This window comes from Urtica dioica, chromosome 6, assembly GCF_054948205.1.
Source record: "Urtica dioica subsp. dioica isolate 48M chromosome 6, U.dioica_male_clone48M_v1_H2, whole genome shotgun sequence".
NCBI classification, from domain to species: domain Eukaryota; kingdom Viridiplantae; phylum Streptophyta; class Magnoliopsida; order Rosales; family Urticaceae; genus Urtica; species Urtica dioica.
In genome coordinates this window covers 38400431-38424517 of record NC_142761.1, presented here as the reverse complement: position 1 = coordinate 38424517, position 24087 = coordinate 38400431, and the positions used below count along the sequence as shown (strand labels likewise).

Here is a 24087-nt window from a genome sequence, read left to right as displayed (position 1 = left end):
TTAAGAATCATTATTTCCAAAAATATAGCAAATGATTATTCTTTAAATAATTACATGAATTGTTGAAATCATATTAGTGCCATAAATATAGATAGCAATTACTTTTCTTGTTTCGTGCTCAGTAGTTCATATATATATATGTATATATATATATATATATATATATTAGTAGATATTTACAATAGTTTACAGTAATTTACAATTTTTAACACATATTAACAATTATTTTCAAATAAAAACTTACAATGTATAAATAAAAATCTTGATGTGATGTTCGCGATCGACGAGATTTTGCTTCCAATGGAGAGTTTTAAGAATGTTAATGACACTCCGACGATATGGCGTTGGAGAATGAGTAAGATTTGTCGAAGTTGGCTAGGAAGAAAGGGAAGAGGGCGGTGAATGAAGTGAAGTGGATACTCTAGCGGACGCTATCGCTTATACAGAAATGTCACTGTTTGGATAACTAGGTAATAAAAAACCAAAAATCTTAATTTTCCAAATCTTGAAAATAAACTTTAAAATTACTCGAAAACCTTAAAGATCCGAGAAACAAATGAAACAACAACAAAAACCAATTGTAAATAATTTAAAACAAACCTTTTTCGTTGATGATTGTTGATTCTGATCATCATTTGACCATGAGTTTGTGTTTTTTTCTCTCGCTTCTTCTCTTTTTTTTTCGAGAATAAAAAATCAAATGCGTGTGTAAATGGTTTTTTTTTTTCGAGAATGAAAAACTAAATGCGTGTGTAAATTGTTATAACACAATAACCGTGTCTAATACTTATACCCAGTGGCGGACCCAGGTGGACCCTTTGGGGTGCCGGGCCCCCCCTCCGGCCAAAAAATTTAGGGCAATTTTTTTTTTTTTTTTAAACCTCAAAATATTGTTTGGCCCCTCCTGGTTTTAACCTCTGGGTCCGCCACTGCTTATACCATCATTTTCCATGTGAAGAAAGAGACACGATTAGTCATGTCTGTTTTATTGTCCTCCAAATGGTTGGAGTTTGTTTTCGTGTACACTAGTCGTGTCTTATTGTGTCTGCATGCAATCAAGCGCACAAGTTGCATATTTTTCTTTTTGACACGGACACACAAACACGACTCAAATCACGTTTGTTCGAGAAACAAATGCAATTTTGGGGGGTTTTAGACGTGACTTTTATCACATCTAAGTCCCCTTTTGTCCTAATGAACCAATATCATGACTATTTTATCCCCAATGACCACAAATCCTAAGACTAGAATGATCAAAATAAAAATCCAACGGCAATTTTAATGCAGGAATGGCCACAATGCCAGATATGTAACACATTTTCCATGTTTTTTTGGTCAATCAACAAATCTGTTGGCCACTAATTAGACACATAATCAACCATCTGTATTAGGTATCTGCGTAAGATCTTCATGTCACATACGATAAATTAGTTCCACATCAAGACATAGAGCCGTTTATGCTGAAGTAAAGAAGGTTGTTAGACACGTGTCCAATGCATACTTTATCATCAAATAAAAAGTAGTGAATTACTTTCCACTGACTATATGACGAAAGATCACAAAATCGAGTAACCGATTCTCTCCTTAAACTAAATTCCCTTAATTAATTACTTAGTCTTACTATTGCATATCTTATATTGTTTTTGCTCTATACATATTTCATCGAACACTTTATAAAAACATGTAATAATCGGAATTGCACATAATACCAAATGGTCATATAACACCACCGAACGAGTCTAGTTCGAGATGTGAAAATGTGAAGAACGACCAGGAACATAAGTTAAGTTTCGAATACCAGCACGCTGAACAAAAAATGTCGGGGAAGGGCACGAATTTGAGAAAGACTAGTCAAATTAAAGCTTACAACATCCACGTATGCACTGATAACCGTCCAAATAACCTACGCCAGTTATCTGAGCATTTATATCACACGAGTAGAGCGGTTATCAAATAATTGCTTAGGACGTGGTAACAGATCAGCCCACATCTAGTCATGACCCTTATCTATAAAAAGTAGGAGACCCATAACGAAAAAGATGGATACTCATTTCACAACACACACCTATGCTGCACAACTTCTCATAGTTATTTTTCTTTTAGTTTGTATTTCCTTGTATTTATATACTTTTGTATTGAGATTTGTCTAACATAAGAACAATCCGATCTTCACATTCGATATAATGTCGAGTCTGTTCAGTGCATTCGTGTCATCATCGAGATAATTGTTGTATCTATTTTTGACATTAACAAAACACAGTATGAAATATTTGTTCTTTTTTATTTGTCTAAAAAAAAAGTGATATCCGATACTTCCAGATGGTGCTTGAAGAAGACTCGTTCGGTAAAAAGAATTGAATTGCCTTGTATAACAATATTCAAGATCTTGATAAAAAAAAAAAATAAAAAAAATAAGATGAAGAAGAAAATAAAAAGGTGACAAAAAAAGAAACAAAGAAAAATACAATAAGAAGTTGAAGCAAAGAATAAATTGTTGCGCTGTAATTATGACTTATTCCCATGTTTTATATTTATGATTCGTGACAAATTTGCTAGTGGGATTTATCCTTTGGGATAACACATTTAATACTCATCTTAATTTTACTTCGTGGTATAGCTCGATCAATACTGTATAAAGTTTCTGCCATGAGACTTGTCCTTCTATTTAACACCACTCCAGGTCTCAAATTATGACCGTTCCGAACTATTGCTACTTTTTTATTTCCTATAATTTTTATTGAGGAATCGGCCCAATTTATACTCCATATATTTACCTAACATGTGTGGAACGTTGGAATAAAGTAACTATCAATCATCTCTTTTATATAAAGTAAAAGTCGAAAGAATCCGCAGGCAAAGAGCATAGTCAAGAAGTTTGAAGCGGTATAAAGAGCAACACAATTATACCGGCATTTTATTTTATCACTTTTGAAGATGCGTGTGAATTAAGATTATTCAATTCATTTATATCTTGTTTTATCTTTAATAACGTTTACGCTATTTTCGCTTTGTATTCAGCTACTATAGCTATGTTATGCTTAACTAAAGAGTTTTTGAAACCCTTAATTTGTCAATTTTGACAAAGTGAAATATTTATGTGGGTTCTAGATAAATAGTCATGGTTAAACCAAATAACTAAAATTTAAAGCACAAGTAAACCCCAAATTTTTTTCATGTTTCTTTGCAATACGGAATAAGAAAATATCGGCCTATATATATGTTAATAAAAACCCAAACTTCTTTGTTCAAACTTGTACACTTATTTCCAAGCTTTAAAATAACACAAATGGATCCAAGCTATTCAACCGATGCCCAAGAATCTAGTGACACCATCGTAGATAAACTATTCGTAGCCGTGATGAAGAACAGCTGGAGCGAAGTAGTCGAGACGTACAGGAATTTCCCACACACATGGAAGGCCAAGCTGACCAAATCGAACGACACGGCTTTGCACATCGCGGTCTCCAACGACAAAACTTCGTGGGCCCTCAAAATGCTCGAAATCATCAAAGACAACAAGGAGGTGTGGAAGAGCATGTTGAACACGAAGGGGAATAGCCCGCTCCACATCGCCGCCATGTTCGGGAACAAGGAAGTCTGCGAAAAGATCGCGACGGGTCCCTCGCAAAGAGATCATCTCACTAGCCTCAACAAGAATGGAGAGAGTCCGATCTTCTTAGCGGCCCTTCATGGGATGGAAGAAGTTTTTTGGTACCTAATCGAGTCAGCCTCGACTGAAGAAGTAGGGCGCTCTTTGAGGTGAGATAATGGCGACTGTAATATACGAACTTTTGTAACGCTCGAGTTAAGAATTTGAATAAAATAAACGAGTTTATTTTGAATCAAATTCTTGTTGCACATGAGGCGTCCTTAATTTTTAAATATCTTGAAAGAAAAATAATAATAATAAATATATTTAAGGATGATGGAATTTCGGAATAAGGATATTCGAGTAAACTCGATATTATTTTCCGAATAAAATTATTCGGAACACAGTCGGAGATTTGAAATCTCAAGAGTGAAAATAAATTCCGAAGTCCCTTAAATATATTTAAGATGACGAGAATTAATAAGAAATTCTCGGTTATTTTTCAAGATTTATTTTTAAGGACGAGTTTGAGAGGATTTAATTGGAAAGGACTTAAGTGCAACAAAGTGAAGGACGAGAGTGAAAGAAAAAGATTTAAGAGGGGTTATTTCAGGAGATAGGTGGCCCAATGGAGTGCTGCCACGTGACGATCTTATCCTCTTCTTTTCTCCTCTCCCATTCGGCCACGTACCCCTTTTTTTCTCTTTCTTCTTTCCTTTTTCTTCTGCGTTCTTCTCTTCTTCTTCTCCAAGTCTCGCGCGAGCTCCACCTGCAAAGAGTAACAAAGAAAAAAAAATTGATTGACAACAACCACCACCGAGTCTCTCTCTCCGGCCGACCAACCACATCACCACCCTCTCCTCATCTCTTATCCTCCGTGCTTGCGCTAGACCAGCCGCCCATCTCCGAGTCGCGCGCACACCACCAGCCGAGAGGAGAAGGTCGCCGTGCGTCCTAGGAGCTCCGGCGAGCACCTCCGGCTGGGGAAAAGAGGGTGAGGACGGTCCAAATGGTCCGACTCTTCAAGTGAGAATTAGACGGACGCGCGGGAACCAACAGAGTCAAAGGCAACGAAGCAGGAATTTGAAGTTTTGAGGGAAGTGTTATGGATGTTAAAACTCGATTAACTCTTCCTTTGATGTTTCGACAAGTGTCAAGTATTCCGGAGAACGTGAAAAGCAAGGCATCGCTGAAAGTTGTCGAACTTTCTGTCGAGCTGTTCCAGGTAAGCGTGGAGACATAAGTCAACTACTTACCAAGGGAATAATCCTGTTTACGTGCATTTACGTGTTAATAATAATAAAGAGTAGGAAAAGCCTTAAAAGACACAAACACTGAAGATTAAGGCTTCGGCCACTCTTTATGGAAAATTTTAGTTGGGTTTTTACCCATAGGTTCAAACGCTAACTTGAACCAGCCATGTTGCTACTTTGTTGTAGTTAGATCCCTCTGCTAACCATAGGCTTTGGCTAGATCTGAGGTGACAGGAGAGCAAGTTGGACTCTCGGATTCGAGCCGAGGGTAGAAGTACCAGGAGTCACGTCCTGAGTCTTCAACCTAAAACACTTAACGAGCATGAAAGGGAAACAATAATTCTTTCGGGATTTAACCCGAGACGCTCTCCTGTATATGCTTAGTTGTGTACTCTATACGCTAGAGTACCCAAAGATTAAAAACATTGTCGGTGGTACCTACAAGTCACTGACTTATATGAAGCGGATTTAGAAATCCGTGCGCTGAGTACTCTTTACGCAATGGGTGAAGGTCGCGATTCGCGAGCTCATTGCGGGACTGGAGACTCGACGGTAGCTGATGCAGGCACCGTACGGCGGAATGGGTGAAGGTCGCGATTCGCGAGCTCATTGCCGTCAAGAGCCCAGTAGGCGCGGACGTCCTAATGAGAAGGAAATGGTACCACTAGTGGATCCCAGACAAAACGAAAACTCTAGGCCAGCGGAAGGTGGCTGCTCGAAGCCTGAAGTTGGTCTCTTGCCATTCCGGAGGTTAGAACAAAGAAATGTATGACCTTGCGGAGTGACAAGTGTTAGCTAGGATGTGATCACACATTATGCATGATAGAGAATTAGCGGCAATGGCATCCTGCATTCTTATGTGATTATTTGCACGTCACATGGCTCTGCATTAGATGTTTTCTTTCATAGGTTAGACTCCCGCTTACTGAGTCAATCGACTCATAATTTTATGACCCTTGGTAATGTAGATAAGGGAAAAGCTTGTAAGCGGAAATCGAGATCGAAGACCGAGACCGAGCGCGTATTGCCTTGACCTATGGGCTATGGGGTTTCTTAACCGGGGGTTAGTATCTTTTGTTAAAACATTCCGGAATGTATTTGTATAGGAGTCGCTATAAGACTCTAAGTTATAAAAGCGAAAAATTTCTCCGGATTTTCGCAAACTATTTTAATATATATAAAAGTATTATGATCTATTGTTTAATATGTATGATAATGGAGTTGATCGGTCGCGGCTCGGGGGCGAGCTGAAGCTCGCGGGTCGTGACAGCGACAATGTTCTTCACGTCGCCATCTCCGGCGAATATTTTTGTAAGTGTCTGGCTTATTATTTTTGGTCTTCCTTTTAATTATATGACTAACTAATCTAAAATGTTGGTTAATTTAGTTGATTATTTTTGGTCTTACTATTAATTATATAACTAGTCTTATAATAAAATCAAATAATTAGCGAATTAATCATATCTACATATTTAGATTACGTTGTAAATATTTGGTAAAGAACCACAAATAATTACGTGGCAACATGTGGATGATTTACGGTTCTCAAGTTTGCCTTTCTGATTTCATAAATAACTTTTAATAAATATTCAGTAAATATTGTCTTATGACTATTTACCTAATATTTACTAAGAGTTGGTTAAATAGGAAACCATACATGTAAATATGGTTATATATTTATTGAACCTTGATAAAATAGTCGTGAAAGTAAATGTTATAGCAAAATAATCAAAATTTCAAACCTTTACAGAATATAATTATCGGTTGAAAGTTTGAAACAACTATTTATATAAATCCAAATATATCCTTTAAATTAAAGTTGTTTATATTGTATAAACTGTCGTCGTAAGTTTTTAATTTGTGTTTATTTATGTCAACACATTTATATCGTATAACTTAAATATCTACTTTTATCACCACATTTATAAACTAAATTGTATTATGTATCACCACCTCTTATTATGAATCACATTATAAATTAAACAATTTTTTTTGTTCAGTATGTAAATTACAATAAGATATTCTCTGGCATAACAATGAGCACGAGAATAAACCCGTTCCAATGAAATTATGCAATTAACAACAACCACGACAAGTCGTGACTGTTGTCGTGGCAGCAAAATATTTAGCCAATTCTATAATCTCAAATAATGAGTGCGAGAATAAGCCCGCTCTAATAAAGAGATGAAAATAGAAACAACCACGACACGTCGCGGTTGTTTCATCTAAAGTTGCGGCTATTTAACCACGACTTGTCGTGGCTATTTTCCGAGAATAAAAATTGTGGTTGTTTCCACTGTTTGTTGTAGTGTAAAGAGACTTCCATTGGTGTCAGAATAATTGTTATGTCGCGAGTTTCATGTGGATAACAATATTTTTTTTCTTTCAAAAATGTAGTCAAAATCATTAGTTGTGCTTTTTTTAGATTAAATTATGAAATAGGAAGAAACAATTTTGTGGATAACCAAAGTGAAGTGAGAATTCTTCTACATTAAGGATATATGATTAAATACAAAAAATAATAAATAATTGACGTTTAATTTTGCTAAACACACTAATTTAAATAATCGTTTCGTATCATTTTTCTCAAGGTTATTACCTAAAATAAAATTCATAAAATGCTTTGCAGGCATGGCATCGAAGATAATTGATAAGCACAAATATTTGGTGGACATGAATAATGAGGATGGTTTGTCTCCATTACATATTCTTGCCAGCAAACCGAATGCTTTCAGGAGCAGCACTCAGCTTGGACTGTTTAACCGCTTTATATACTCCTGTATGAATTTGAAACACAGATTTCCCAATTTTTTTTTTTTTTTTTTTTTTACTAATCTAAATATCCAAACTTAGCCACGTTAAAAAAAAAAAAAAAATCCAAAATTCCTCGTTCAAAATTTAGCCAAACTTTTGATAAAAATCTAATTTTATTATAGCATACAGTTAATAGCTACATTCTTCTAATTACCCAAATATATATTTTAATCGTATTTTAACAAGTTTATGACGCTTATAATGCTTTCTTTTTTATATAAAAAAAAACTCTGCTGGATTTTATAAAAGTGAAACCAAACATGCTTTAATTCGTCTAAGGTACTAAATCGGATTATTTGAGTATGTAGTCCTCAGAAAATTACACTTTGAGCTGACCAAATAAATATTTGTTTATATTTATGCTTGCTATAAAAATTACCCAAATGCTTTAATGCATTTGTGTCATTCGGTTAGAACTTATGAGAAATTTTGTAATTTTCTCTACTGAAAGTACTCATTTTTTTATCCATTTTATAATGGAAGTTCTCTGCAATTTTTAAGTACTCATCATTTTAAGTAGAATTTTTTTAGGGTCTTCTTGCCAGATAGCCGATTGAGAAATAGTAAATTTGCAAAATAGCAAGATTTACTAAAAATAGAAAGCAAGAACTACTTTTCTAAAAATTTGTAACCTTCGCTCTTATGATAATCACTTAATTTCGAATAACTATTTGTAGAAAATTTTCTTTTACTTATTCAATAATTTAAGGAGTATCCTAATTCCTAATGCTATCTTTTTGTTAATAATTTGTAGGTGTATCTGTGACCGATGTTGAGCTTCGTGACAAATCTGTAGTTAAACAAAAAAACCGCTTTGGCGGACCAGACCAACACGATAAAAATTTAAATTATCCAAGAAACTATAAGATGTGCATGAACTTTGCGAGCTTGTTACGATTTTCATTCCAAATGTTAGGTATAACGATCGAACATCTTGTAATGACTAACGTTTTGCAATGATAAAAGACACTGACTTGAAGAAGTGTATGATGAAGGTAAGGGAATTTGCTCGATCTCGACTGATGAAGAGAATCAACGAAAGAGGTGCGCGGAGAAACTAGGTAATATAAGAACAATCCGATTTTCACATTCGATATAATGTCCATGTCGAGTCTGTTCAGTGTATTCGTGTCATCATCAAGACAATTGTTGTATCTATTTTTGACATTAACAAAACACATTATGAAATATTTGTTCTTTTTTATTTGTCTAAAAAAAAAGGTGATATCCGATACTTCCAGATGGTGCTTGAAGAAGACTCGTTCGGTAAAAACAACTGAATTGCCTTGTATAACAATATTCAAGATCTTGATAAAAAAAAAAAAATAATAAGAGGAAGAAGAAAATAAAAAGGTGACAAAAAAGAAACAAAGAAAAATACAATAAGAAGTTGAAGCAAAGAATAAATTGTTGCGCTGTAATTATGACTTCCCATGTTTTACATTTATCATTCGTGACAAAATTGCTAGTGGGATTTATCCTTTGGGATAACACATTTAATACTCATCTTTATTTTACTTCGTGGTAGTATCGCTCGATCAGTACTGTATAAAGTTTCTGCCATATGAGACTTGTCCTTCTATTTAACACCACTCCAGGTCTCAAATAATGACCGTACCGAACTATTTCTACTTAATTTTTTCCCTATAATTTTTATTGAGGAATCGGCCCAATTTATACTCCATATATTTACCTCACATGTGTGGAACGTTGGAATAAAGTAACTGCCAATCATCTCTTTTATGTAAAGTAAAAGTAGAAAGAATCCGCAGGCAAAGAGCATAGTCAAGAAGTTTAAAGCGGTAAAAAGAGCAACACAATTATATACCGGCATTTTATTTGATCACTTTTGACGATGCGTGTGAATTAAGACTATTCAATTCATTTATATCTTCTTTTATCTTTAATAACGTTTACGCTATTTTCGCTTTATATTCAGCTACTATAGCTATGTTATGCTTAACTAAAGAGTTTTTAACACCCTTAATTCGTCAAATTTGACAAAGTGAAATATTTATGTGGGTTCTAGATAAATAGTCATGGTTAAACCAAATAACTAAAATTTAAAGCACAAGTAAGCCCCAAATCTATTTCCTGTTTCTTTTGCAATACGGAATAAGAAAATACCGGCCTATATATATGTTAATAAAAACCCAAACTTCTTTGTTCAAACTTGTACACTTATTTCCAAGCTTTAAAATAACACAAATGGATCCAAGCTATTCAACCGATGCCCAAGAATCTAGTGACACCATCGTAGATAAACTATTCGTAGCCGTGATGAAGAACAGCTGGAGCGAAGTAGTCGAGACGTACAGGAATTTCCCACAAACATGGAAGGCCAAGCTGACCAAATCGAACGACACGGCTTTGCACATCGCGGTCTCCAACGACAAAACTTCGTGGGCCCTCAAAATGCTCGAAATCATCAAAGGCGACGAGGAGGTGTGGAAGAGCATGTTGAACACGAAGGGGAATAGCCCGCTCCACATCGCCGCCATGTTCGGGAACATGGAAGTCTGCGAAAAGATCACGACGGGTCCCTGGCAAAGAGATCATCTCACTAGCCTCAACAAGAATGGAGAGAGTCCGATCTTCTTAGCGGCCCTTCATGGGATGGAAGAAGTTTTCTGGTACCTAATCAAGTCAGCCTCGACTGAAGAAGTAGGGCACTCTTTGAGGCGAGATAATGGCGACAATGTTCTTCACGTCTCCATCTCCGGCGAATATTTTTGTAAGTGTCTGGCTTATTATTTTTGGTCTTACTTTTAATTATATGACTAACTAATCTAAAATGTTGGTTAATTTAGTTGATTATTTTTAATCTTACTATTAATTATATAACTAGTCTTATAATAAAATCAAATAATTAGCGAATTAATCATATCTACATATTTAGATTACATTGTAAATATTTGGTAAAGAACCACAAATGATTACGTGGCAACATGTTGATGATTTACGGTTCTCAAGTTTGCTTTTCTGATTTCATAAATAAATTTTAATAAATATTCAGTAAATATTGTCTTATGACTATTTACCTAATAGTTACTAAGAGTTGGTTAAATAGCAAATCATACATGTAAATATGGTTATATATTTATTGAACCTTGATAAAATAGTCGTGAAAGTAAATGTTATAGCAAAATAATCAAAATTTCAAACCTTTACAGAATATAATCATCAGTTGAAAGTTTGAAACAACTATTTATATAAATCCAAATATATCCTTTAAATTAAAGTTGTTTATATTGTATAAACTGTCGTCGTAAGTTTTTAATTTGTGTTTATTTATGTCAACACATTTATATCGTATAACTTAAATATCAACTTTTATCACCTCATTTATAAACTAAATTGTATTATGTATCACCACCTCTTATTATGAATCACAGTATATATTTAACAATTTTTTTTTGTTCAGTATGTACGATACGATATTCTCTGGCATAACAATGAGTGCGAGAATAAACCCGTTCCGGCCAATGAAAATATGCAATTAGCAACAACCACAACAAGTCGTGACTGTTGTCCTGGCAGCAAAATATTTAGCCAATTCTATAATCTCAAATAATGATCAGTGCGAGAATAAGCCCGCTCTAATAAAGAGATGAAAATAGAAACAGCCACGACACGTCGCGGTTGTTTCATCTAAAGTTGCAGCTATTTAGCCACGACTTGTCGTGGCTATTCTCGAGAATAAAAATTGTGGTCGTTGCCACTGTTTATTGTAGTGTAAAGAGACTTCCATTGGTGTCAGAATAATTGTTATGTCGCCAGTTTCATGTGGATAACAATTTTTTTTTTCAAAAATGTAGTCAAAATCATTAGTTGTGCTTTTTTAGATTAAATTATGAAATAGGAAGAAACAATTTTGTGGATAACCAAAGTGAAGTGAGAATTCTTCTACATTAAGGATATATGATTAAATACAAAAAATAATAAATAATTGACGTTTAATTTTGCTAAACACACTAATTTAAATAATCGTTTCGTATCATTTTTCTCAAGGTTATTACCTAAAATAAAATTCATAAAATGCTTTGCAGGCATGGCATCGAAGATAATTGATAAGCACAAATATTTGGTGGACATGAATAATGAGGATGGTTTGTCTCCATTACATATTCTTGCCAGCAAACCGAATGCTTTCAGGAGCAGCACTCAGCTTGGACTGTTTAACCGCTTCATATACTACTGTATGAATTTGAAACACAAATTTCCCATTTTTTTTTTTACTATATGTTTTGATATTTTACTTCAAATTAAAGGATCCTAACAAGAAAATTATACTAATCTAAATATCCAAACTTACCCATGTTAAAAAAAAAAATCCGAAATTCCCCTTTCAAAATTTAGCCAAACTTTTAATAAAAATCTAATTTTATTATAGCATACAATAAATAGCTACATTCTTCTATATATTTTAATCGTATTTTAACAAGTTTATGACGCTTATAATGCTTTCTTTTCTATATAACTCTGCTGGATTTTATAAAAGTGAAACCAAACATGCTTTAATTCGTCTAATTAAGGTACTAAATCGGATTATTTGAGTATGTAGTCCTCAGAAAATTACACTTTGAGCTGACCAAATAAATATTTGTTTATATTTATGCTTGCTATAAATTACACAAATGCTTTAATGCATTTGTGTCATTCGGTTAGAACTTATGAGAAATTTTGTAATTTTCTAATGGAAGTTCTCTACATTTTTTTTAAAGTACTCATCATTTTAAATAGATTTTTTTTAGGGCCTTCTTGCCAGATAGCCGATTGAGAAATAGTAAATTTGCAAAATAGCAAGATTTACTAAAAATAGAAAACAAGAACTATTTTACTAAAAATTTAAAACCTTCGTTCTTATGATAATCACTTAATTTCGAATAACTATTTGTAGAAAATTTTCTTTTACTTATTCAATAATTTAAGGAGTATCCTAATTCCTAATGCTATCTTTTTGTTAATAATTTGTAGGTGTATCTGTGACCGATGTTGAGCTTCGTGACAAATCTGTAGTTAAACAAAAAAACCGCTTTGGCGGACCAGACCAGCACGATAAAAATTTAAATTATCCAAGAAACTATAAGACGTGCATGAACTTTGCGAGCTTGTTACGATTTTCATTCCAAATGTTAGGTATAACGATCGAACATCTTGTAATGACTAACGTTTTGCAATCATAAAAGACACTGACTTGAAGAAGTGTATGATGAAGGTAAGGGAATTTGCTCGATCTCGACTGATGAAGAGAATCAACGAAAGAGGTGCGCGGAGAAACTAGGTAATAATCCTAAAATTTTAAACTACCAATTTTAGTCTAAAATGATTCATATGGAAATTTGCAAGATAATAACTATTCATGTATATAACTTGTAATGATATTAAACCTTATATATTTTAATACAAATTTAAAACCTTGGATATTTTTAAATTCAATAATATCGAATGACTATTTTATATAGTTGTTTCATTATATAACTATATAGATTAATTATGCTTTGAACACCTTGAAATATAGGGAAAAAAAATATTTGGGGGCTCAACTATATATTTATTAATAACAATTTCGTGACTATATTTTTGTTATGTCCGTGAAACAAATATCATATAATTTGTTGGATATGCCTGTGTTTTCTTTCTATTAAAGAATAATAAATAGAAGCTTCATATTAACTAGTTATTAAAAAAAAACATTATACTAGGTAACACTGCTGGAGAGCCAGTACAGGACACGAAGAAATCACTTGCAGAAACAAAATTATCATCTGCTGGTAAGCTTGTTTAGTTAATGTTGAGAGAATATATGAAGAGACAAATCTTCCGTAGTATGATCCGTATTAAATTTGAATAAACTATAATACAGGGTCTTCAATATGAAGAATATCTGTTAAACGTCTGTCAACGGAACTTGCCTTTTAATTATATTCAATTTCAGTCATTAAAAATGGCAGTCTGTTTAAATAGTCAAATTAAATTAATAAATTTACAAGATACTCAAATTTGTTTAAAATTGAAAGATGAAGTCACAATATACTAGGTGTAATTAATTGTTTATTGTTGTATATAAATCTATATATGTGAGAAAATATTTTATCTAGCGTTATATATAATTTATATAAAAGGATAAATATCTGTATCCGTAGTTTCAATATTTTCTATACATTGTCATACTTAGCTATTTTGTTAAAAGAAGTTAAACACTAACGATTTGTATACAATAAAAAGCTTGTATGACTATCTTTTATTATAAATTTTCCTATTACAAATCAAGGTCAGTATCAAGGGCCATGGATATTGTAATATTAACAAAATAGTATGTCAGAAATTACTTTGAATTAAATAGATGGATGAATATGCTATTAATTTATAACTTGTGAAATAGTAATTTTTTTTTTTTTAAATGAGTATGGAATAGTCACTGCTTCTGATTTTTCATCCTTTAGGACAAAAAAAGTACGTAGATTTTCACTATTTTAAATGTGGAAATTGCTTCTGGTAGCGGGGTTTTGCACTTAATTGCAAGAATAACGGTTGCAAATCTATCCAAAATAACGCTTATTCGTAATGAAGTGGCATTTATACGTACCCATGACTGATTACATGTTTGAAAAACTCTATTCTTCAAGAATACTAAAAAATTTATCTTGATTACAGCTTTAAAGTAATGTATACTGAAAATTGTATGATGTATATTGAAGGGTATTCATTTCATATATATTTATAAAACAACATTATCGATATATTTTTGAAATTACGTTTAATTTAAAAAGGAAGCCTCCAAGAAAATGTTAATCTTGTGATTCTCTCATTTTAAATTGCATGTTACATGCTTCCCTTTCTACCCTTTCTATAAACGCAATGCTAGGTTTGGGACAAGGAGACAAAAGTTGGGGTAGCAAACGCTCATTTCCTCCCAATTACGTGACAATGGTTCTGTTCTTCAAGTTTCTGATGAAATCCTTTCTAATAATCCTTGGAATAGGTATGTAGTCTTTTGCTTACTCTATTTATCTCTGTGTTGTGTACTTTGTTAATTGACATTTCCATGAATGGCTGATTTACTTGTGTCTCTTCTGTTGAAAAAAAAAAAAATCACCATTGTACCTTTATCCCTTGCACTATATATGCAAATAAATGCATGGTATCTTTTCAGGGATTTCGAGTGTAAGAGAAGTGGAGAAGATTAAAATACTACACATCCATGGTAGTCATCTGTTAAAAAAAATGGTAAACTGTACTACTTCCTATAAATCTAACAACTATGGCAACACTGGAAGTACTCCGATGGACAGAAGTACGGAAATTTTTGACGTACATCCCGACGAACAAGACAGCAAGAAAACCTCAGCTGCCGAGTCGCTAGAAAAGACAGAGAAAGACAAAAAAGGTTAACAAAATTTTCGCTGAACTATTAGGCTCCGTTTGGAACCTGGAAAATAGGAGGGAAAGAAAAATAGAAATCCCTCCTATTTTACTTAGGTTGTTTGGATTGAGGAAAATATGGTAGAAAAAAAATATGATGGAAAATGCGAGGGAAAGTGTATAACTAAAATGAGGATTTCATTTTCCTTCGAAAATCAAATGGAAAACGAGAATCTCTCCACGTTTGTCTATAAGGGGATCACATTTGTCTAGGGTAAAAATGTATAATTTTTTAAAAATGGGCAAAAAATGTAAATAAAAAAATTTAGGGGGGGCTAATTAAAAAAAATCATGGTAAAAATGAAATTTTTTTAAAAAAATGGGTCAAAAGTGTAAATTTTTTAGGGTAAAAATGTAAAACTTTTTTAAAAATGGGTAAAAAATGTAAAAAAAAAAAATTTAGGGGGCTAATTAAAAAAAATCATGGTAAAAATAAAATTTTTAAAAAAAAATTGGTCAAAAGTGTAAATTTTTTAGGGTAAAAATGTAAAAATTTTTAAAAATGGGAAAAAAATGTAAATAAAAAAATTTAGGGGGCTATAATTAAAAAAAATTCATGGTAAAAATGAAATTTTTTTAAAAAATGGGTCAAAAGTGTAAATATTTTAGGGTAAAAAATGTAAATTTTTTAAAAATGGGCAAAAAATGTAAATAAAAAAAATTTGAGGGGGAGGGGGCTAGAGCCCACCCTGGACTTGAGTTAGCTCCGTCCCAAGTCTCATCGTTATTTTCCCGTCAATTTTCTTTCATATTTTCTATGACTTTCAAACACAATTAGAATTTTGACTTTTTCTATTATTTTCTCTTACATTTTCATTTTCTTTATTATTTTCACTTTCTCTCTTATTTTCCGGGTTCCAAACGGAGCCTTAGTATTTATTATTATGGGCTGTGATTTGGACACAATTCTCCCACTAGTATGCATAATAATAGCAGGGACGAAGCCAGGAATGTAGATTAGGGGAGGCTAATTTATAACAAAAAATTCAAGGGGAGCTAATTTGTAAATTTTGAGAGTAAAAAAATGTAAAAATAAAATAAAAAATGGATAAAAAGTGCAAAATTTGAGGGGGGTTATAGCTCCCTCTCACTCTCGTGTGGCTCCGTGCCTGCATAATAATAGTCTATTGTTCTAAAAGTAGGGGCATTTAATACCACTTTCAATACCAATTATAACATATATAACAATAATTTTCTTAAAGGTGGCGACGAAAAGGCGAAGAAAAGGAAAGATGAAACGCCGATGCTGATCGCGGCGAGAACGGGGGTGACTGAGATGGTGGAGTTGATATTGAATGAGTTTCCGGTGGCGATTCAAGACGTGGATGCTGATGACAAGAACGTTGTCTTGGTTGCCGTGGAGAACCGGCAACCTCATGTGTACCAATTCTTGTTGGATTTGGACAACATTCCGAGGGACACAGTGTTCCGCCACGTGGACCGCGATGGAAACAGTGCGCTTCACATGGCCGCCACTCAGTGCTCGGAATACCGGCCTTGGCTCATCTCCGGCAGTGCCCTCCAAATGCAGTGGGAAGTCAAGTGGTTTCAGGTATAATTAAATTAGGTCCGAGTAATTTAGTTTAGGTTTTAATTTTAGGCCATGAGTATTTTTTGATTGCTTAAATATTGTGGTTTGAAGTTGGCTATTCTTTTAAATTAAATGATAATTAGAAAGGTAATTATTTACACCACAAAGTTTGAATGGCAGTTTGTGCAGGACAGCATGAGACAACCAAACTACTTCCCGAAATACAACAAGAAGAACGAAAGCGGACGGGAGGTGTTTGTGACGACGCATAAGGGTTTGATGGCAGACGGGAGCAATTGGCTAACAAAGACATCCGAGTCGTGCTCCGTTGTGGCCGCCCTCGTGGCCACGGTGGCTTTTGCCACGTCAGCAACCGTCCCGGGCGGCCTCGTCGAGGACAAGGGCACGCCTGTCTTGGACAACAGGCCGGCCTTCCACGCCTTTGCCATCGCGTCCCTCTCGGCGCTCTGCTTCTCCGTCACCGCCCTCGTCTTCTTCCTCTCCATCCTCACCTCGCGATACCAAGAGCAGGATTTCGCCATAGACCTCCCGAGGAAGCTGCTTCTCGGGCTCACCTCGCTCTTCGCTTCTATTGCCTCGATGCTCGTCTCGTTCTGCGCCGGACACATATTCGTGTTGAACAGCGAGTTCCGGGTCGTGGCGTACCCTCTCTACGCGGCGCTGTGCCTCCCAATCACCTTCTTTGCCTTCGCGCAGCTCTCCCTTTACTTCGATCTCATCATCGCCATCTTCAAGAAAGTGCCCCAGCGCAGCTACGATGTCCTCATACACTAGCTATTTCTCGTGTCCTACAAGACTCTATATTTAATAAATTGCGTGATTGGAATTTGTTTTATATGAGTCCCGTCTGAACTATGGCTTCAATTTTCCAAAAATATTTAGGACAGTTTTGCTTTCAAGAAACTGGTGGTCTTTTGTGGATTTGGTTTATCTATTATTATTGAAACTCTCTACATATATAGTCATATGAAAACTCAAGTCTTGTCATATAACCAATTTTTTGTAAATTTTAAGTAAACAGCCACGATATTTTATTAACAAAGCCAAAAAGACATTAATAGTTATAAATATTCGTTAATAATTATAACTAATCATCAGAATCAAAAGGCATAAATATAATGCAAAAAACGTCCAAATAATAAAACATCACCATAATGACTACTTACTTAAAATGTATAAAATGTTGGCTATTTAACAAATCTCTATATTTTGATTATTTAGTTACTCAATTAATTGTATTATTATTTGGTTGATACATTATCTCAACCCACTTGAATATAAGGATCATTTGTGATTGGCCCAATGTTAGGACTCAAGGGCACTTTAGTAATTAGAGTTAAGTAGTCATTTACTTGGTATAAATTAGAGGTGAAGGAAAGAGAATAGGGATGGAAAAATAATTGGAAAGACTTGGTTAGGAAGATATAGTTTTACGAAAGTCACGAAATACAAAGAGTCACACCAAGTGTTATTGTCCTGAAAGGATCACACTCGTCAGAATACACCAATTCAAGTATACCTGATTTTCTCTGCGGTCGAGACCTCTTGAAAACCACCATCGTTTGATTTCCTGCTAGGAAATGAGCACACCACTTCAAAGAGCCATTCTTCAAACTCGAAAGAAGATTCTTCTTAGCCTACATCATCAAGCCTTTCTCACTCATGTGACTAAGGTGGTTATGCCACAACTCGACTATACCTTCATCACCCACAACATTGATATTCGGTTGCATCACGTACAACGAAGAACACTTTTTGCCTTTAGCTACCACCATGGTACCTTTGATGAGCTTCCATTGCCATCACAAAAAGTGTTACAAAACCCATCATCGTCGAGTTTGACCAGTTATCGTGTTCTTGTCATTGAATTGGAGTTCTTCTTGTTATGAGTTAAATGAGTTGTTGAAATCAAATCATGCGAATGTTAGGGATATTTTTAACATTTTTCAAAATTAAAGTAGTACCAATGGTGGCCTCTAGGAACATATCTTCCATTCCGACAGCTTTGGCCACACCGTCGTTACCCATCCTAACACTTCCAAAGTCACCGGACGTGAAAAAGTATTTCTCTGACGTAGCATGAATCGATGCTCCACTATTAATCACCCAGTTACTCTTTTCACAAGTGAGACTAATGACTTCCTCATAGCACATAACCATGAAGTCATCGATAACCACCGTGACCTTGTCGGCATCGTTGTCGTCGGTGTTGCACTTTTTTTTTTCTTCTTTCCATTTTTTGTTGTTGTGGTTGTCATGCTTGAGCTTTTAAAAATACTTATGAATATGCCTCATTTTACCGCAATAATAACACATGAAACGACTATGAGAGTTTCTTCCACTTTTGTCTCTCTCGCCGTTCTTTGGACTTTTACTCGCACTCATCCCCCAACTTTCCGTAACTAAGACCTATGATCGTGAAGAAGAGCCTTGAGTCTTTCTTCGCATCTCTTAATTCAAGACATTACTCTTCACCAAATCCATAGTCATGATGCCATCCGGAGCCGAGTTCGACAATTACGTTCGGAATCTCGTTCACGAGTTCGGTAACGTACCAAGTAACCACAAGCCTTGAACCGCTTCCTCAAACTTGATCTTTATCACAACTAACTGATTAATGGCCCATTAAAATGTCATGGCCGTGCCGTCTTGATACTGCAATCTTATCATATGCTTGATCAGAAATAATTTATTATTCCCGATCTTTCAAGCATATAATTCCTTAAGTTTTTTCCACAAAGAACTCGCGCCTTTCTCTTCACTGATGTAGTTGAGGATATTATCATCTACCCACTGTCGAATATAACCCATACGTGTCAGTGACACAATTTCCACTCATCGTCATATTTAGTAGCCGGCTTCTCGGTCTCAAACACAGCAAATAATAATCCTTCACATAGAGCAGTCCTTCGTCTTTCCTTTTCACACATTATAGTTTGAGCAAGTTGTAATATACGAACTTTTGTAACGCTCGAGTTAAGAATTTGAATAAAATAAACGAGTTTATTTTGAATCAAATTCTTGTTGCACATGAGGCGTCCTTAATTTTTAAATATCTTGAAAGAAAAATAATAATAATAAATATATTTATGGATGATGAAATTTCGGAATAAGGATATTCGAGTAAACTCGATATTATTTTCCGAATAAAATTATTCGGAACACAGTCGGAGATTTGAAATCTCAAGAGTGAAAATAAATTCCGAAGTCCCTTAAATATATTTAAGATGACGAGAATTAATAAGAAATTCTCGGTTATTTTTCAAGATTTATTTTTAAGGACGAGTTTGAGAGGATTTAATTGGAAAGGACTTAAGTGCAACAAAGTGAAGGACGAGAATGAAAGAAAAAGATTTAAGAGGGGTTATTTCAGGAGATAGGTGGCCCAATGGAGTGCTGCCACGTGACGATCTTATCCTCTTCTTTTCTCCTCTCCCATTCGGCCACGTACCCCCTTTTTTCTCTTTCTTCTTTCCTTTTTCTTCTGCGTTCTTCTCTTCTTCTTCTCCAAGTCTCGCGCGAGCTCCACCTGCAAAGAGTAACAAAGAAAAAAAAAATTGATTGACAACAACCACCACCGAATCTCTCTCTCCGGCCGACCAACCACATCACCACCCTCTCCTCATCTCTTCTCCTCCGTGCTTGCGCTAGACCAGCCGCCCATCTCCGAGTCGCGCGCACACCACCAGCCGAGAGGAGAAGGTAGCCGTGCGTCCTAGGAGCTCCGGCGAGCACCTCCGGCTGGGGAAAAGAGGGTGAGGACGGTCCAAATGGTCCGACTCTTCAAGTGAGGTATGGATTTCTTGGGCTAAAGTGAAGATTTCGAAATCTAGGAATCATAGCTCAATTTGGGGGTTTTTGATCCGAGCTAAAATCAGTGGAATTGATGGGTTTTATTTGGTTGTTGGACTTGTTTAATGATGTTCCTAGCTCGGATTTGGTGTTTTTGAGTCGATTTCGAATGATTTGAGAATTTTTGAGTTCGCTGTGAACATCCTCTGTAAATTGACGTGGACAGTTTGGTACCGATTTAATTTAGATTTGTTGATATTTTTCCTGGATAGTAGACGTTATGGGCTTTCTAAAATGACCAAGAACGTTAAAATCCATTGAGTATTGATCTAGTTATGAATTTTTGAAGTTGTTGGTTTTAAGCTGTGAACTTAAAATTTCCAGATCAGCGACCCGATTTTGCGGGCTGTTTTTGAGATAGCTATTCTGGTCATATGTAGGCTTATAATATATCGTTAGAAAGGTACGGAAGTTAGTTACGTTCTGAAACTGGAATCGTTGGATTTCGAGTTGTATAGCTCGAGTTATGATGCAGTTTTTAGTCGCTGTTCAAACCAGTCCGATTATGTGCAAATTTTGATTATGGGTTTGAATCGGGGACTTGAGTCGAGATTGTGCAACTGTTTGTGTATGTTTGGCATCGATGAGGATATGATGTGCCTTGTGTTTGAATATGGATACGAGTGTTTGTGCTCGTTTGGTTGTAGGATTGCTCATTGTGTCTCCGGAATTGTTTGGTTGTGTGACTTGCTTAGGTCCGAATTTTGAATAGAGTATGTTTCCGGGCTCATTGAATTGTCTCAAGGAAGTTAGTTTTGATTTCGGAAATTTATGTGAGCTTGGAATCATGAAATTGACTAGTTATCGGATTCCGCGAAAGGGATTACAGAATTAGACGGACGAGCGGGAACCAACAGAGTCAAAGGCAACAAAGCAGGAATTTGAAGTTTTGAGGGAAGTGTTATCGATGTTAAAACTCGATTAACTCTTCCTTTGACGTTTCGACAAGTGTCAAGTATTCCGGAGAACGTGAAAAGCAAGACATCGCTGGAAGTTGTCGAACTTTCTGTCGAGCTGTTCCAGGTAAGTGTGGAGACATAAGTCAACTACTTACCAAGGGAATAATCCTGTTTACGTGCATTTACGTGTTAATAATTATAAAGAGTAGAAAAAGCCTTAAAAGACACAAATACTAAAGATTAAGGCTTCGGCCACTCTTTATGGAAAATTTTAGTTGGGGTTTTACCCATAGGTTCAAACGCTAACTTGAACCAGCCACGTTGCTACTTTGTTGTAGTTAGATCCCTCTGCTAACCATAGAGTTTGGCTAGATCTGAGGTGACAGGAGAGCATGCTGGACTCTCGGATTCGAGCCGAGGGTAGAAGTACCGGGAGTCACGTCCTGAGTCTTCAATCTAAAACACTTAACGAGCATGAAAGGGAAACCATAATTCTTTCGGGATTTATCCCGAGACGCTCTCTTGTTTGTAATTAGTTGTATACTCTATAAGCTAGAGTATCCAAATAATAAATAATGTTGTCGGTGGTACCCACGAGTTCCGACTCGTGTTGAGGACTAAGACGGTCCTAATGGCGCTGAGTACTCCACGGGCGCTGCTGAGAGCACCCCGTTCTTGCAATGGGAAAGGTCGCCCCGGCGAGTCCATTTGCTATGTCATGACGCATGTAGCGCCGGCGCCCAAACGAAGATGGTACCACTAGTGGATCCCAGACAGTCTTAAAACTCTAAGCCACTGATGACTACTGCTCGAAGTCTGAGGTTGGCTTCTTGTCATTCCAAGGGTTATAGCAGTGGATGTTGTATAACCTTGTGGAATGGCAAGTGATAGCGTAGAGCGAGGCCCCGCGTTAGGCATGCTCTTGAATCATATGCATCTGCATTCTGCATTTTTATGTGTTTATTTGCACGTCACATGGCATTAGTTGTTTTTCTTTTCCTAAGTTAGACTCCCACTTACTGAGTCAATCGACTCATAGTTTTATGACCCTTGGTAATGTAGATAAGAGAAAAGCTTGTAAGCGGGAAACGAGATCGAAGACCGAGACCGAGCACGTATTGCCTTGACCTATGGGCTATGGAGTTTCTTAACCGGGGGTTAGTCTCTTTTGTTAAAACGTTCCGGAACGTATTTGTATAGGAGTCGCTATAAGACTCTAAGTTATAAAAGCGAAAAATTTCCCCGGATTTTCGCAAACTATTTGAATATATAAAAGTATTATGATCTATTGTTTAATATGAAAAATATGAGAGTTGATCGGTCGCGGCTCGTGGGCGAGCTGAAGCTCGCGGGTCGTGACAGATTTTGTGGTATCAGAGCCCCAGGTTTAGCCGTTTCTGTAGACTTGGGATACGTGTTCTCGGTATAGGTCACGAGTATGCCATGTGATAGTGTTGTGCTTAGAGTCGACCTGTCTAGAGATAGGTTTGACATGATGCAGGATGAGTTGCAATGAGTTAGATCTCTCATCCCCGATGAGATTAATATGTATAACGACGCGGTCACGCAAATTGCTCCGACTGCAAGTACGTTCAGTGTCGTGAGAGGCACCACCACTTAGGGGCCGGTGGATCGGTTTGACTTGTGAGTGGATGAGTGTCGTCTCGACGCTTCACTGCTTCTGTGCGAATATCGCGATGACCCCTCTTTATTGGCCAACGTTGAGTCGATGGACTCGTTTAACCGCTGACGGCAATCAGCCGAGTTTGGGAGATGTTTCAAAAGGTGATACAACACACGTTCGAGGCCAGGGGAGAGGGACGAATGGGAGGAGCAAGCTCACGGATTCTACCAGCTCGGTTTGAATCGGTTGTCCGATATGGAAATCGATTTGTCCAAGAGATTGTGGACCGGTGCCCGATGTGCTCGAGCATAGACGCCAGCGAGGTATCGAGTATTGGGAGCTGTGTGTAGAGCTCCAATATCTGACGCTGGAATCTGATTGTCCCTCGTATGTTGTCTTGCAATTGCAGACTGAGTTCCTCGTCACGAAGCGATGTGGTATATGAGTACCATACCCCCGATGATTATTTTTCCGGTGGTTGTTCCGCATGATGACGAGAGGGTTGAATTTGACGAGGGAGATTTCGAGGAGGATCCCGCTGAGCCTTTGGGTGACCCAGCTGCGTAGACCTTTGCTTGTCAACCACGAGAGTGGTTGCTTTGTGTGTGTAACGAGAGAACTAGCGTTTTGAGTTTAAGTCTCTCGTTGGACTAGGCCTTGAGAGGCTAGTTCGTATTGGTTATGCATTCTCGTTATGGTTGATTGTGATGCTCAACCATGCCCATCCTCTTATATGTGAAAATAAGAAGGAAGTAGGGTCTAGATGAGGTACGTCTAATGCCGAGAATGTTTCAGCTGCGGATCTCACAGAGATTAGACGCATCCTTAAAAGTTTGATTTGACGCTACTCGATGAGACGAGCATAAAGAGCGTCAAACTCAAGATCTGCTCAACGGATAGAGCAGCATAACCGCACGATTGCGGATGTCTTGACGAGATTGAATGCGACACCCCAGCCAAATCCTGAACCTCCAGCTTAGGACGAATGACGCGAGAAGCTACCACAAGTGCATATGGATCCTCTGGAAGAATTGAACTTGAGTTACCAGACGTTGTGCCTCCGATTGGTGAGTCGCTGT

At 36.2% G+C, this 24087-nt stretch overlaps 1 protein-coding gene and 1 long non-coding RNA gene across 3 annotated transcripts; both read left to right on the top strand.

Moving 5' to 3' along the window:
* The first annotated feature begins 9800 nt into the window (after positions 1–9800).
* Positions 9801–17589, top strand: LOC149393968 (uncharacterized). 2 transcript variants are annotated; one of them, XM_089617432.1, is made up of 9 exons: positions 9801–10390; positions 11706–11855; positions 12634–12795; positions 12875–12940; positions 13362–13430; positions 14525–14641; positions 14813–15046; positions 16284–16633; positions 16793–17589. In XM_089617432.1, exons 1-9 carry the CDS (start codon positions 9865–9867, stop codon positions 17405–17407), a joined length of 2289 nt encoding a protein of 762 aa, XP_089473558.1. In that variant the 5' UTR covers positions 9801–9864; the 3' UTR covers positions 17408–17589. The 2 variants fall into 2 exon arrangements, with proteins under 2 accessions (XP_089473558.1, XP_089473559.1); XM_089617433.1 differs by lacking the exon at positions 13362–13430 and having other exon boundaries at positions 16793–17588.
* Positions 17590–20001: 2412 nt separating this feature from the next.
* Positions 20002–23729, top strand: LOC149393967 (uncharacterized). The gene is made up of 3 exons (XR_016299937.1): positions 20002–20425; positions 21315–21508; positions 22447–23729. It is a non-coding gene; the product is annotated as an uncharacterized LOC149393967 (long non-coding RNA).
* The last annotated feature ends 358 nt before the right edge of the window (positions 23730–24087 follow it).